At 42.6% G+C, this 15,532-nt stretch overlaps 1 protein-coding gene across 1 annotated transcript; it reads left to right on the top strand.

Annotated features, from left to right (window-relative positions):
- The first annotated feature begins 989 nt into the window (after nt 1–989).
- sall2 (spalt-like transcription factor 2) lies at nt 990–14,609 on the top strand. Its single transcript, XM_041803964.1, has 4 exons — nt 990–1,194; nt 2,779–2,925; nt 8,386–12,239; nt 13,440–14,609. Exons 2-4 carry the CDS (start codon nt 2,850–2,852, stop codon nt 13,749–13,751), a joined length of 4,242 nt encoding a protein of 1,413 aa, XP_041659898.1. The 5' UTR covers nt 990–1,194; nt 2,779–2,849; the 3' UTR covers nt 13,752–14,609.
- The last annotated feature ends 923 nt before the right edge of the window (nt 14,610–15,532 follow it).

Below are 15,532 nucleotides of genomic sequence, written 5' to 3'. Positions count from 1 at the left end.
TTTGGCAGCAGTGTCACTTTTTCTTCTCTCTAGGGTCCTGGGGGGGGCTCTGCTTTTCTTAGGTACATGTAGGGGGGGCTCCAAGGAAAAATGGTTGGGAAACACCGGCCTACCTTGGTAGTAAAACTGCCTGTGTGTGTGTTTGTGTTACACTGAAGAAGACATAAAACACTCAGTGCTGTTTTTTCCGTTTCAATAGGAATCACTGAAGAAATGTGTTAATGCAATAAAAAGTCAAAGAATTGGGGGAAATATCCCAGGGTAAAGTAACTCAATAATAACTGACAAACCTTTTGAGTCATGTGACACTCATGGAGCATGAAGCTTTAGCTGAATGGAGTCTGTGTAAAAGCATGTTGCTTTCGTAATTTCTGCTTATTTTAAGTATCAAGTGACCAAATATGTCTTTGGAAGTCAGGATTTACATCCTAAAGACTCTAATAAGAAGTCAATAACCAGTAAATAATCCATCAATATTAACTCAATCTCAGCTATCATTACGGTCCAGAATATGGTCGTTATGGGTGATTATTTCTATGACAGGGTGAACAGTAATCATGGTGGAAGGGGAGCTGAGCACACCTGAGCTGTCCTGAAATCTTAACTAACGTCTGGCTCCCTCAGCCCTGCCTTAGAAGTGTCTGTGGCCGGGCCTGCTCTCCTATGTGAGATGCACACTGAGAGCCAATGTGGAGGTAACCGTGGTCACTGTTTCCCTGAGGACCGTCTGGCGGCGAGGGCCATTAATTATAAGAGACAGGCAGACAGACAGCTAGCCAGCTCACAGACAGACGGACAGACAGACAGTACCGCAGAGAGCGCAGACAGGCCTGACAGGAGCAGGCCCGACAAATACAAAGAGAGGGAAGAGCAGCAGCTAAATAATCCTCCCCCTGTGGCGAGTACAGCTCCGTGCACCGCCCCGCTCCTGCTGCTGCCAGAGGACTATGAGTAAATACATTCAGGCATAATAACCCTTTGTCATAAGAGAAACAAACGCGATTTGCGACGGAGATAAATAATTGAAAAAAAAAATGCGGCTGTCCGACTGCGCATCCCTGGGAGTGAATAGGGAAACGCTGCGCCAGTGTCCCGGCTGAGAGACGGAGCCGATCTGACCCAACATAAGCTCCGGAGCCGTTTCCCCTCCTGTCATTTCACAAACCGCTGCCAAAAATCATCGTTTCCAACATGGTAAGTTCTTTTCTCATATTTTCTACGTGGTTGTGTCGGCGACGAGCGGCCCGTGGGGGAAATGCACATCCGGGACTGTATTTTCGAAGAAGTCATATTTTTTTATGAATCATAACTTGTTATGATGTGGGAGCGCGCGTGGCGTGCAACAGGTCGCCGTACAGTAGCGGGAACGCGCATCTCACAGCCGTATTTTGCGCTTGTTTCCAAACATTGGCGTTAATAACGTCCCGCCGTCGTGTACGCGAACAAAATGGCAAGATGGCACGAAAAATACGAACGCACCGTGGACTAAATAGAGATCTTTATAGGCTAATAGACGGGATATTTCTGTATACTAGAGTTGTTTCAGCTTTCTATTTGACAAAATATGATCGATCGCGTAATTACGCACGCTTTCGGCGTTTTTTATTCCGTAATGATCGTTCAATATTGGTCGAATTTTCCCGCTGTTTTAATAAAAAAAGTCACCATAAGCTGACAGCAGACTTTCCATACGTCCTGTGACTGTAATATTAGGTTATTCTGGCTTTCATTGTCAAACAGTGGAAAACATATTTTCAGTTATTAACACATAAATCATTCCATGAGTTTATGCGGCGATTCCCCATTGTAATCAGACTTAGTATCAATCATTAGACACGTTTTATTATTCTATCCAAGCCTCAGAGAGACGTGAAGGAGGAGGAGGAGGAGGGTGGTGGTGAGGTGGTTAGGTGGGTGTCACAGGGCCCGGGTGAAAAATTATTTTCCTCGCTCTCACACTGCCTGTGTCTTTCTTTCACTACCTCTCTCCACGTGGTAAGCAGTCGGGATGAGGGTGAAAAGGGAGCATTGTGCCTCCAGTCAGTGGCCTTATGTGCTGGAGAGGCTCTGAGAGGGTGATGCTCACTCAGCTGTGCTCCCTCAACGCCATTGTTGCAAATTCCACCTCATTTCAGCCTCTCTGTTTACTGAGCTCACACAGGAGCCTGTCTTTAGAGGCGGCGGGGGCATCCTGCAGCCTCACACACGATTCAGACGCCTCGAAGAGGCTGTTATGAGAGCGTGCATGTGACACGAAATTCTGTTTAAATGTGCATGTAATCATTAAACGTAGCTGGCATTGGCTTCTGCGCCCACCTGTGCGCACAGTTCCCCTCCATTACGCACAGCAAAGGTTTAGATTTATAGGATGATAATGAGTGCACGGAAGCTCAAGCAGGGGCCTTTATGCGATGAACTTGAGCGTCAATTTATGAGGGTTTACTAAAGAGAGCCAGTGGACTCTTGGCTCAAAAGAAGGGGTGTTCACTCGCCATTTGAATGCAAAGTAGTGGATGAACAAGTGAGCTGTGTGTGTGCATGTGTGTGTGTTTGTAAGGAAGGAGGGCCAACGGTGAGTTTTGAGAAAAGGGAGACTTGTCGAGAAGAACTGTCACATGGCACTTTAGCTCTGTTTTTCTTTCTCTACACCACAATGCCACCAACGTGGACACGCTTTGTTCAGACCAATCAGCAAGGAGCTGTTGCATTTTTGGAAATAGTAGTTTCTCTTTGTTTTTTGCTCTACCTGCAAGTAATCTAGAAACCTACTTTTTTCAGTGTGCAGGGAGACAGAATAAAAGTTGTGTGTTGGCCAATGCGCACCTCCGTCGGTCCCATCCTGCAGAAGCATGTCCCGTCGGAAACAGAAACGACCCCAGCAGCTTATGAGCCTGACCCTCGGTGCCTGTCGGATACTTGAGCATGGTGAGACCATTTATCCAAAGAATACTGTTCTTTCAGCAGAGGTGGAGGAAGAATATCAGACTCAAGTAAAAGTACAGTTACTTTGGTTAAAATCTCTCTAGAAATCCACTCAGGTAAAAGTAAAAAGTAGATCTTTCAGAGTAATGAATAGCTACCTTTTCTACCCAAGGGGCTTGTACAGCAGCAGTAGAATTTAATATGATGAAATGTGTCTGGTTTAATGTTAGCAGAAAGCTTGGACCTCCTTGTATTGGCTTTTAGTGCTTCATTTTTTACTCAGCATTTGGTGCTTTTTAAATGTAATGAAGTGTAATATTTTCCCAGATACATTTAAGTAAAAGCAGCATTGCTGGCTTTAACACTAGAACCACCGTTGGGTAAAATGTACTCAAGGCTACAGTTTAATTATGTCAGTTAGTCCTGGTGTCATTAACAACTGTTTGCACAACTCCAAATATTATAAAAGACCATTTATACCTAGAACCACCATTCGGGTCAAATTGACACCATAAGAAAGCACTGATTTTCTCTGTTTTGTTTCACACCAGCAGACTAACAATAGATGTTATGTAACCCTTTATTTACAGTTCCCTAATCACAGTTATTTACCGAGTAAATATATCTTATTTACATAGTGTTATTGGGTAATTAACTCTGGTAATAAATATGTAATTACAGAGAAACTACAGCTCAAATACTAGGTATTATCTGGTACATTTGATTGTGTTACTGGGTATTTACATCTGCAGCTTAAATTATAGGCATTGATCAGGTAAATATATATGGTTAATTATAGTTTTCCCCTTTTCAAACACAAGAAGGTACAGAAAAACTACAACTGAAATATTAGGAATTTACCTGTTTATATTGTGTTATCAGATAATCACCGCTGTAATACTTTTATCATAGTGGTAATTAGCAATAACATTGTAACTAACCACATGTATTTGAGCAATAGATTTTCAGTATTTACTTATTTATTACAGAGGCAATCACCCAATGACACTATATCATTTACCTTTTTTTTGTTTATTACCACTGGTAGTTACCCAATAACACAATATAAGTGACCATATATTTACCAAGTATATACAGTGCTTAACAAATTTATTGGACCACTCCTGTCATATTTGTCTCAGAGACCATCCAGCATCATAAAGTGCTTTAATGCGGACTCTTTCATTTTCAGTGAGCTCTCCACGTTTTACCATTTAGAACAGGAATGAGGGATTTCAAACTGAATTCACCCAAATTTGAGCCAGCTCACTGGGCTTCTCTGAGAAGTCAGAAATGAATTAAGCATAACGTTCAACCACTAAAACTCATTTTTCTGTTCAGGAATGCAAGTAAATAACTATAATTTGACATATTAATAAAGAAATAATAATGAGCTTTACTAGTTTTCCAGTTTTTTTTTTTTTTGTAAATCAGTAAATTTGAAAATTCATGGATAACAATAATAATTATATTTTAGCATTAAAAATATCATTTGGATTAAAGAGCTTCTACATATTGGTGTATTAACCATTGCAGAAACATGAACAATGATTTTGGTAATTACCAATGCTGTTAATTTAGGGCAGCTGTGGCATAAACCTTACTTTGGTTAGGTTTAGGGTGGTCTAATAAATATGTTAAGCAATGTATATGTAATTTGAGCTGAAGTTTCTCTTTATACACCTATGAATTATCATGGATAGTTACCTGGTATCACAGTTACAAGTTAATATATTTTTACCAGCTAAATGCCTAGTATGACAGCTGCACCTTCTCTGTTCTTTCCTATTTATTACCAGTGTTAGTTACCCAATAACCCAATATGACTTACCATACACTTACCACGTAAAGACCAAGTAATTAGTTAGCACAGGCAAAAACAAGATTAATTACTGAGAAAGGTCACTAGGTTTGCTGAATGATCAGTCCTAATACCATTTTGAATGACAGATAATCTGACAGTGATCCAGTTCTCTTTTTGTGGCTAATGAGCTTTTTGTTGTCTGGGGTGAAATAATTGCTCCAATCAAATGTACTTTTATAACTGCTAGATTTTACCTGCTGGCTGTTTTAGGTATAAAAACATTCCTGGTGGTTCTAGTGTGAAAATTACTCAAAACAGTACAAGTAGACAAAAAAGCCACTCAATTACTGTAATTAAAGTAAATAAAATGAGTTACTTTCAACCCCTGTCTTTCAGTAAGGTTTGGATCCACGTTGGATGGTTAATTTGAATGTTGCATTGATCATTTATCCTTTAAATACAGAGATAATGTTCATAGCTGATAATTTTAGTTTTATCATATACACTACACTATTCTAAACCAAGATCATAGGTGCTTTTAGACCTTTTTTGGGGGGTCTGCAGAACCCCTCATTATCATCTTAGAGCTCTATAAAGCAGCACCAATGACTTAGTCTGACAGGTCTCAGTACTCATTTTAATTTTCAAGGTTTTATGTTGAATTTAGAGTGGTGATAATCAGTACTATGTCAAATCTAGTTTAGGACGCAGGTCAAAATGAAATTTCTAGATGACTGCAACGGCACGATAATGACAAGTGGAATTTGATGTGCATTTTGTAATGGAAAACTCATGTTACTAAGTATTGTTTCTGTTAATAACAAAGGCACACATACATAAGTATGACCTGTTCAGAGACAGTCTCTTACTGAGAGCACTTTGCAAGGATGTCTACATGTCACATTATCTCCAGGACCACCAACACTCTGATTCTGAAATCCCCCTGTCAAGATGCTTTCAAATTTTAACTTTTGACTCTTAAACACTTTATCCATCCCATATGAGAGTTTTGTTTAAGATAATAATTATTTACTGAGTCAACATTCATATGCACTTTCTAATCCGATAATTGGTTAAATCCCTTTAATTTGCATTTTTATAGTTATAGTAGACCTTCTAGGTGCATTTCAGTCTTGCCTGCTATGAAAAAGAAGACATCTTGGAATGACCAGCCTGCAGAGTCTTTAATTCATTCTCTGTAGTGGCAGCCATTAGCTGCTTTCTTTGCCCTGTAAAACCCAAATGTCTTCACTCCTCCTCACTGCCAGGTTCAAAGACACGGACCACCCAGAAGAGGGAGATCTTAGGTGCTCAAAGCACCAGAGAAACATCTGTGAAATGAACGTTTAGGGAACTAAAAAATGTGCAAGAAAAAGCAAGATGCGGATTCTGCTGAAGCACGAGAAGATGAAGAATAAGGAAACTTTGTGAGGCACTGTATAAGGTGTTCTTAGTGAAATAGCATTAGACCCCATTGTCCCCTTTCAGCTTTGTTGCTGGGCACTGAAGCATGAGCATACCCATGAAGAAGTGCGTGTGTGACAGGGTTTGTGTGTGTATTCATCTTTGCCTGGACACTCTAGTTACAGGAAGAAGGCCCACGTTTGTGTCAGAAAATTGCAGCTTTAAATAAGTAGCAATGAGTCACGCGACAGAGTAACCATGTGGATAAAAAAGTTTAATTTCATGTCTTTTTCGTGCATTGACAGGTATTCTGTGAGTATGAGCTTTGACCACCGTCCGACTACGCTTCTTTGAGCTAATTTAACACATTGATGGTCTCTGAGTCATCATGTCTGTCTGCAGGCTGTTTGTTTTCTTTGCACGACACCTCTCTTCCTCTGCCTCGTCCTAAACCATATCAGGAATTTGACCTCAGGGTGTTTAAGGTCAAGTCTGCCAGCCAATCAGGAACCCTCTACACTGTCCAGTACCCGGGCAGGACCTAAACCTATAAGCACCCCTGTTGGGCGATGGGGGAAGGGCTCTTAAGGAGATGAAAGAAAGACAGATTGAATGCAAGAAGAAAGAAAAAACAGAGGCCGGGATGGAAGAGTGTCTCAGTGAGTGAATGTGGCTTCTTTTATTGGGATGGGGGGGTGGGGGGTGAGGTAAAGTCCATTGTCTTGTGCGTGTTGCCCTGGAAACAAGGTAGTCCCCTCTATGGGTGAGCAGTGTATTCTTGCAGATCAGTGGAATCTGTGTGTCGATGTGTGTTGGCATGTGTGCCTGCATGCATAGCATGTCCGGTTTGTGCGGGTGTGGCGACAGAAGTGGGGAGGCTGCAGTTGATGAGGATGGACAGGACAAAGAAGAAAAGAAGACAGTGGTGGATGATTAGGTGGGGGAAATTGAATTTGGAGGTTGAAAGTCACCTTTTGTAAACTGAGTGTCCCCATTCCTTGAGATCAAGTAGCCAACTAATGACACCCTTCATTTAACCTTGCTTGCTGTTACAAGTTGTTCCAAAGTGCCAATGCAAAGTTTGACTAAAATATTAAGTGTAAAACCACAAAATTATTTCACCAAAAAGACTGTAGTATTTCCTAAATCCTGAATATTGTGTTTCAGTTAAAATTGACATGAATGTATTTTGATCAGTGTCGTTTTAGCAGCTACACTTAATGGACAAACGCCTGACTATTACACCAACAGAGACTGTAAGGATAGTGCATTTAACTGCATTTACTTTCATACAGAGTAGCATCAACCCTTTTGCATCTCTAACAGCCTCCACTCTTCTTGAAAGAGAAGAGCTTTCCACAAGACTTTGGAGTGTCTCTGTGGGAATTTGTGCCCAATCACTCTGTAGAGCATTTATGAGGTCAAGCACTGATCTAGGATGAGAAGGCCTGGCTCCTAATCTTCATTCTAGTTCATCCCAAAGGTCCTCCATGAGGTTGAGATCAGGCCCCTGTGTGGACCAGTCAAGTTCTTACACAGCAAAGTCTTTATAGTCCTTGCTTTGTGCACTATAGGGCACAGTCAGGGATAGAAGAGGGCCTTCCTTAAACTGTTGCCACAAAGTTGGAACCATAGCATTGTCCGAAATGTCTTGGTATGCTGAAGCATTAAGATTGGCCTTCCCTTCAGATAAGGGACCTAGCTCAAATCCTGAAAACTGCCCCATACCTTTATCTCTGCCCCACCAAACTTCCCAGTTGGCACAATGTAACGTTCTCCCAGCATCTGCCAAACCAAGACTTGCTCTTCAGACTGACCATTTTGTGTCAAAGATGTTTGCAAATGGAGACTGCATGGCTAGTCTAGTCTAAATATTTTGGTCTAGTTTTAGCCAATAAAAACCCTTACATTTAGTCAAGAAATTTATTTTTGTTTAACTAAGTGAATAAGCCAAACTGTAAATTTAAGATAAATGTAAAATCCCTATATTAATGAACTAACAATACTTTATTAAACCCACAGTTGAGAAATATCATACACTTTGAACATCCAACAGTCCAGTACTAAAACTTCAGTATTTTTTAGTCTCAATTATGAAAACTAAACTCACTTTTTTTGTCAGTTTATATCACCAAAGATCCATTTTTAGCCAGTCTCAGTCTTGTCTTCCTCATGGAAAAAAGGTCATCAAACCTTTTTTGTCAAAGTTGACTAAATTAACACTGATTTTGATTTTCTCCTTTTAATTTCCCTAGATGACATCTTGGCAGTGAGGTCACACTCTGCTCCACTTACCCAGGATCCTCCTGTGTGCTCTCCATCCTCCTCTCTTCAAAGATCCCAGTTGTCCCTTGCACTTCATTCATCTCTCAAGGGCTCTCAGTCCCCCCCTCTATCTTCTGAGGGTCCACTGCTATCCTGCTCAACCAGCCAGCCCCTTAAAGACCCACAGCCCTCCCTTTCCCCCAAATTCCCTTACTCTACTCTCCTTTCCAACAGTAAACATCCACCTGTGCTTCAACTGTCTGACTGCAACTCTGCATCATCCTCAAGAGCCCTTATCCACTCCTCTAGAAGTGCAAGTATGGCCTCTCCCAAGCTGGGTCTGTCTGCCACTACAACAACCTCCTCTTCTTCCTCATCATCCTCTGCTTCCCTTTGTCCTCCGCCACACCCTGGCAGCCCCAGCCGTGTCCCTGAGGGTCCCCCAAGTCCTGTTACTCCAACTCCCAGCCCAGGAGTGGCATCTTCCTCGTCTGCGCCCTCTAGAGCCCAATTGAGCATCGCCCTGATCCTGGAGGAGCTGCGGGTGTTGCAGCAAAGGCAGATCCACCAGATGCAGATAACAGAGGAGATCTGTAGACAGGTGCTACGCCTTGGTGGAGCTTCCTATTCCATAGATGCACCCCCCCAACATCTCCTCCCTTCTTTGCCTCAGCTCTGCCTTGAAAACACCAAACGTGCACCCAGCCCAGCTGATGAGCCAACTACAACTCAGACTTCAACCTCAGTGGCTCCTCTCCTAGCTTGTTTCTCCTCCCTTTTGCCCTCTCAAGCAGCCAATAAACCAACAAAGCCAAGCAGTTCTTTGTCTCAAATTCTGCAGCCCCACAAGACCCATATGGAAGGGACAGGAGGGGCCGCAGGGGCTCAAGGTTATCTGAGAGGAAGTTCTCGGTCAACAGCTCCCTCTACCCCCTCCTCTGCCGCCATTCCAATGGCGCCATCCAACTGTCCACTTGCCCTGTCTTTAGCTCTGCCTAACCGCTATCTTCATGAGAAGTCTTCAAATACCACTTCATCAAGTGGTCACAGCAGTATGCCCTTCCTGAACTCTGCTTCTGTCCCAATGGTCTCAAACCCCCAACAAGCACTTCACTCTGTCTCTGGAGGCCAAGAGCCCTCTTCTGCATCAAGCTCCACCTCTGCAAGTCGCCTCCAACATGCCTGCCGTTTTTGTGGTAAAACTTTCAGCAGTGACTCTTCCCTGCAGATACATCTCCGCTCCCACACAGGAGAACGACCCTACCAGTGTCCCGTGTGCCTCAGTCGCTTCACCACACGGGGAAACCTCAAGGTTCACTTTCTACGCCATCGTGAGCAAAATCCAGAGCTCTCATTGTCACTCCTCCCACCTTCTCTGTTTGGGGTAGCATTAGGGGCCACAAGAGGATCAGATGCAGGACAGGCCATGAGCAGTGGTAGCAGTACTTGTGGTTTGAATATGATACAGAAGAAGCCAAAAAGTGGACCTGAGGATGAAACAGGTGGAGATCAATTGGAGATAAGTGGTACTGGCACTGGATTTTCACTGGGGGCCTCTGGAGGATCTACCCCTTCTACCCTCCCCCTGCCCCCTAGTGTGGATCTCGCTTTGATTTCCCACTCTCTCCTACAGCTTAATAGAGCTGCAGCTGTAGCCGCTGCTGCTTCTATTACTACTGGTCCATCCCAGTCATCTTCCTCTTCAGCCTCTACATCCTCCCTGGCTACCTCTCTCCTCTCAAACCCTTCTTTAACTGCATCGTCCACCATTGCAGGACTATTCAAGGGCACCAAGCAACAGCACTTTGATGAGAACACTCCCCCTTCCCCAATGCTTTCACCTGCAGCCTACTCCCAGCTAGCCCACCTGCCCAAGCTTCTCTTCCCGTCTGTGTCCACGTCTTCCTCTACCCCTGCTGCACATGCCTCCCTCTACAACCACCCAGCACTGGGCTTGCTGCGCAACCCACTACCCTCCACTCCAGGCTCTCACCAGCTTGCTTCTTCTAGCCATTCTCAACTTTCATTCCCCTTCTCCTCCTTTCCTAAAGTTCCAGGTCCCTCCACCACCACCCCCTCCTCCCTGCAATCTTCCATGGCTACTTCCATCCCTACATCCGAAACCTCAAAGTTGCAGAGGCTGGTGGAGAAGCTGGAGAAGGTGCCTCCAAGCTCCTCCTCTCCATGGACTTCATCCTCAGCCTCTTCTTCCATGCTAGAGATGTTATCTAGTGTTACCACTACCTCTTTAGCGAGTTCAGCCAATAGTGGTTTCACAAATGCCAGCACTTCTACAACATATGTCATGGCTTCCCCACCATCTTCAACTCTAGTGTCCACTTCTGTTTCAAATTTCACCCATGAGATGATTGCTGCCCTTGGCATGAGTGGTAATGGAAAAAGTGCCATGACTGGCGGCTTGACACCATCCCTCAACATCACAGGACCAGCTGGTAACTTGGCACACAATCAGTGTGGGGTATGCCTTCGAGTGCTGAGTTGTCCTAGAGCACTTCGTCTGCACCAGGCTACTCACCTTGGAGAGCGCCCTTTTCCGTGTAAGATATGTGGCAGATCCTTCTCTACCAAAGGCAGCCTGCGGTCACATGTGGCTACCCATCATGCTCGGCCACCAAATGCACGAGTCCAGAACTCCTGCCCACTGTGCCAGCGCAAGTTCACAAACGCCCTGGTGCTCCAGCACCACATCCGTATGCACCTTGGTGGACAGTTGCCCACAGAGGGAACTGATGATTCTGCACATGAGTTACCAGCTGACTCTAATGTCAAACCCTTGTCACAATCTCAGTCCAAGAATACTGACTCAAATTCTGCCTCTAGTAAAACACCTCCTCTAGCAGGTTACTCCAAGAGCCCAGCCCCAAGCTCACAATTTCAAATTCCAGCAGTTGGCTCCATCCCTGTCTCTGCTAGTATAAAAACAGAAGAGGTAACCAAAAGTCTTAGCAAACCTGGATCCCCCAGCCCAGACCTTATTCCACCCTCTGACCTTAGTCCTGACCCCTTCATGAATACCACAACACAAACTTCACTGCCTGGCAGTGCAGACCCACCCGTCCTTTGTGTCAGTGCTCCTTTACTAGCCTCTCAGAAAATGGATCAAGCTTCATCTGTTGGCAAAGACAACCAAGCTGAAGAAGCCAATGCTGATGTCAGTCTCTCTAAATCCACATCCTCACCAGTCTCCTCCACTGCTACCAAAACCACAGCACTGTCAAATTCTATGGAAGTGGATTGTGGAGAGGATGAAGCAGCTACCTCCTCCTGCCATGGCTCCAAATCTAACCTGGAAGACTCACAAAGCACACCCGGCCTTGATGCTGACTTTGCTTACAACTGCCCTAGTACGACTTTGAACCCAATCCTTAGTCAAGATGCCCTAAATGTCGACGCATTAGCCACCTTACAATCAGAATCAGTCTCCCCAAGGCCCCAATCCCCAGAACCAATGGAAGAAGACAAAGACCAATCTCTCCCACCAGCAACACCAAAGCAAGACCAAGCAACTGTGCCCGATGAGGACCCAAAAAAGATGCCCAGTTTGGACACTTCTGGCACTAACGGTGCTGAGGAAAGAGGTGCATCACAGAGGGCTTCCACTTTTGTAAGGGAGACACGTCAGAGCTTTCATTTTGGTTCATATGGGAGGGAAGACCCAGTGGAAAATGTTAAGATTAGTGGATCAGCTCCAAATGATGCAATGGAGGATTCAGTCCCCATCAGCCTTGCTCCTACCCTCCCATCTCCAATGTCTCGTCCTGAGAAGAAGACCTATTGCTGTGCAGAATGTGGAAAGGAGTATGCGAGTCGCAGTGGACTGAAGGTAAGCACAAGACACTATTCTGTATAAAATAACAAGCCCATCAAATACATGTACTGGCATTCTGGTAGAGTTATTGCTTGAAATAGCTATAAAAATAAGTTAATGGTGGCAAAAATGATTAAAAAGCAGCAAAAATTGATTAAAAAACAGAGCGAAAACGGGGAGAAAATGTTGAAAAAGGGTCAGAAAGTAGCAAAAAAGGGTAAGAAGTGACAAAAAAATACATTACAGGTAGCAAAAAAGGTCCAAAAGTGGCAAAAAATGAGTGAAAAGTAACGAAAATTGGCGAAAAGCAGTCCAGACTGGCAAAAATGAGCACCAAAAAAAAAAAAAAAAAAAAAACAAGAAAATGTGAAAAAAGGCAAAAAATGGGGCAGGAAGAAGTGGCAAAAATGGTCAACATATAGAAAACAAGTGGCATTTATTGGTAAAAGGTAATGAAAATAGCAGGAAAGTGGCAAAAAATGGTAAAAATGGGCAAAAATGGGATAAAATGGCAAAAATGGAGAAACAGTGGCAAAAAGAAGAGGCAAAAATGGTCAAAAAATAGGAAACAATTGGTAATTAATGGCAAAAGGTAGCTAAATTGGAGGAAAAGTGGCAAAAAAAATGCAAAAAAGGGCAAAATATGGGATAAAAGTAGCAAAAATTAGAAAAAAATGGCATAAAGAAGTGACAAAAATTGGCAAAAAAATAGGAAACAAGTGGTATCTAATGACAAAAGGTAGCTTAAATGGCAGAAAAGGGACAAAAAATTGTGAAAATGGGCAAAAATGGGATAAAAGTAGCAAAAATGGGATAAAAGCGGCAAAAAGAAGTGGCAATAATGGCTAAAAAATATGAAACAAGTGGTATTCAAACGTTAGCTTGAATGGGTGAAAAGTGTCAAAAAATGTTGGAACAGGGCAAAAAAGTTTCTCTTTTTAAAGGTTTTTCTAGGGGAATAATATTGAAAATTAAGACATAAAAGATTAACAAATAATCACAAACGAGCCACACATTGAGTATCACTGCTTTAGTATAAAGCTTTTTGGAGAAAAAACTCAACTTTAGGTTTCAAAGGACTGATATTTTCACCATGAAGAAAAGATATGCATGCTCCTATAATATGAGTGACTTAATTTACTGTGGGCTTTACCCATCACTGTATTGCTAATGATAATTAAACCAAGCCTTGTTTGACCATTTTTGCGTTCCCAGGGGCACATGAAGCACCATGGCATGGTTACCAAAACGACACGTCCATCAGGCCGGAGCAGCCGTTCCTCCTCTGACCAGCTTCAGTCTTCTACATCTGCAACTTCCTTAAGCATTCCCGCAACCAGGAGCTCAGCAGGCTTTTGGAACCAGTACCAAGCCTTTCTTAACACCAGTGATGAGCCAAGCGATGACCAAACTGCTGGCAGCAAAGAAGACAACGAGGCGGAGCAGTCTTCAAAATCACCGGCCGGGTCTCAGATAGATCCAAGGATCCCTGACAAAACTGGGGAAGAGTCTGGTGAAGGGTCATAAGTTGACTCTGTGACTGGCCTGGTTACATTCTGGTGTTTTCAATCAGTGTTTACTGTATGGGCATTTGTGTAGTACTGCTTCTTTAACACACTTTAGTAGCCTGTCAGTTTGATAGTCAGAATAATATGTTTGTATGTGAAAGTTGTGAGTCAACCAGCTTGATCTTGTGTTAAAAAAGACAGCTATGTAAAAATGAAAATATTCACGTCACAAAAGGAGTCCAGTGTTTGCCGGACTTCATTAGATGTGACATAACATTTGTCTGGCTGAAGTCGTCAATAGTTTGATGCACTTTCTAACAAATATATTCCTGTTGTATTAATGTTTCATATCAGATCTGGGTCAAGTAACTTTATTTGTTTCTCTTACTTTATGCAGACGGGAAAGGTTTAACATATTTGATCCAATTCAATTTTAGTTTGGGAAAAAAGTTAAACAGTAAGTTCAAAGTTTAGGACTTAACTTGTGCCAAGTACCAAATTTGATCCAACTGGCACCAAAGGAGGCTCAAGAAACCAAAAGATTTATTTTTTTTTTGCATCTGCATCCCAACCTATGACTGTGTCATATCTAGAACAATCTTTCCCGAGGTTACAGAGGGAAGTGAGGATAACAGGAAACTAAAAACTGCTTTGCTCCTCTGATTTAAAGATTATTTTGCTTCACCAGAGCAAGAAAAACACACAAGTTGAAAGTGTTTCTGTGAGGAATATTAGGTTCTTAGTCCACAGTTCTGCAGTCCAGATAAACTACTCACTAAAGTCACTGTGGTTTACTTTTCATCTTATTGTCCTGTTGAACCAGAAGCACAGTTGCAGCATTTGTGAGCTCAGTGAGGACATGGTCTTTAGTGTGAAACATGACATTCAGCTTTGTGAATATTATGATTGTCGTTTGGTCCAAAAGTTATATCTGTAACACGTCTTTTTGTTTACTAAAACTTTAAGTTTCTATAAATATCAGAAGTCTATGTCTGTTTGTTGTAAGATGTACTTTCAGTATCTCCATATTAAAAACCAATGTATGTTTTAACTCGTCTGCTGATTTGTCATTCTCACTGTGTATGCACCATTGTATGCACCATTGTAGGCACATTTATCTAAAACCTCCATGATTCCTTACAGTCACATATGACTAACTCCTGCTCTCTGCCAAGATAATCAAAGCTCCCCTTTTTGTGTCAAATCAACCAAGACAAGCGAGGGAGAAGGGCAGCTGAGGTTTCTCAGTCATGGAGAGAAAAGCAGTTGAGCTTGGGGACAAGGGGTTGGCTGTAGGAAAAGTTTGTATATATGCATCGCCCATTCAGCTGCTGTTTGGCATAATTCCAACTGTGGTAATGTGAAATCTGTAGCTGCCACTACCACAAAAACCATGTCACCATATAAATGCAAATAAGCTCATTACAGTTTGCATGTGGCTAAAACAATAGGCTGATCAACAGAAAATAAAGTGTGACCCTTCTTACAGTTGTTTATTTAGTTGTATGTCCATTGTGGTGCAAAAATGCCAAACATATAGTCCTGGGTCAACAACACTTTAAAACTGTGCAGGGGTTTTAAACTGTTGGTGGGACAATAGCACAATTGTCATGGTATGAGTTTAGCCTTTGTGCAACTATCATAGCTATCTTGGATAGTTGAAAACAAATTTATGGCCGTTTCTGGCTCCTAATTTTTTTGTATATTTATTCCACTTAAATGTTTCGGATCATCAAACCCATTTTAATATCTCACAAAGACAACCCATACAATACAAACCCAATACAAAAAACAGTTTCT

The sequence above is a fragment of the Cheilinus undulatus genome, linkage group 13 (assembly GCF_018320785.1).
Source record: "Cheilinus undulatus linkage group 13, ASM1832078v1, whole genome shotgun sequence".
Classification (NCBI taxonomy): Eukaryota; Metazoa; Chordata; class Actinopteri; order Labriformes; family Labridae; genus Cheilinus; species Cheilinus undulatus.
The sequence above is the reverse complement of the archived record's forward strand: the minus strand, read 5'-3'. Positions and strand labels throughout refer to the sequence as shown.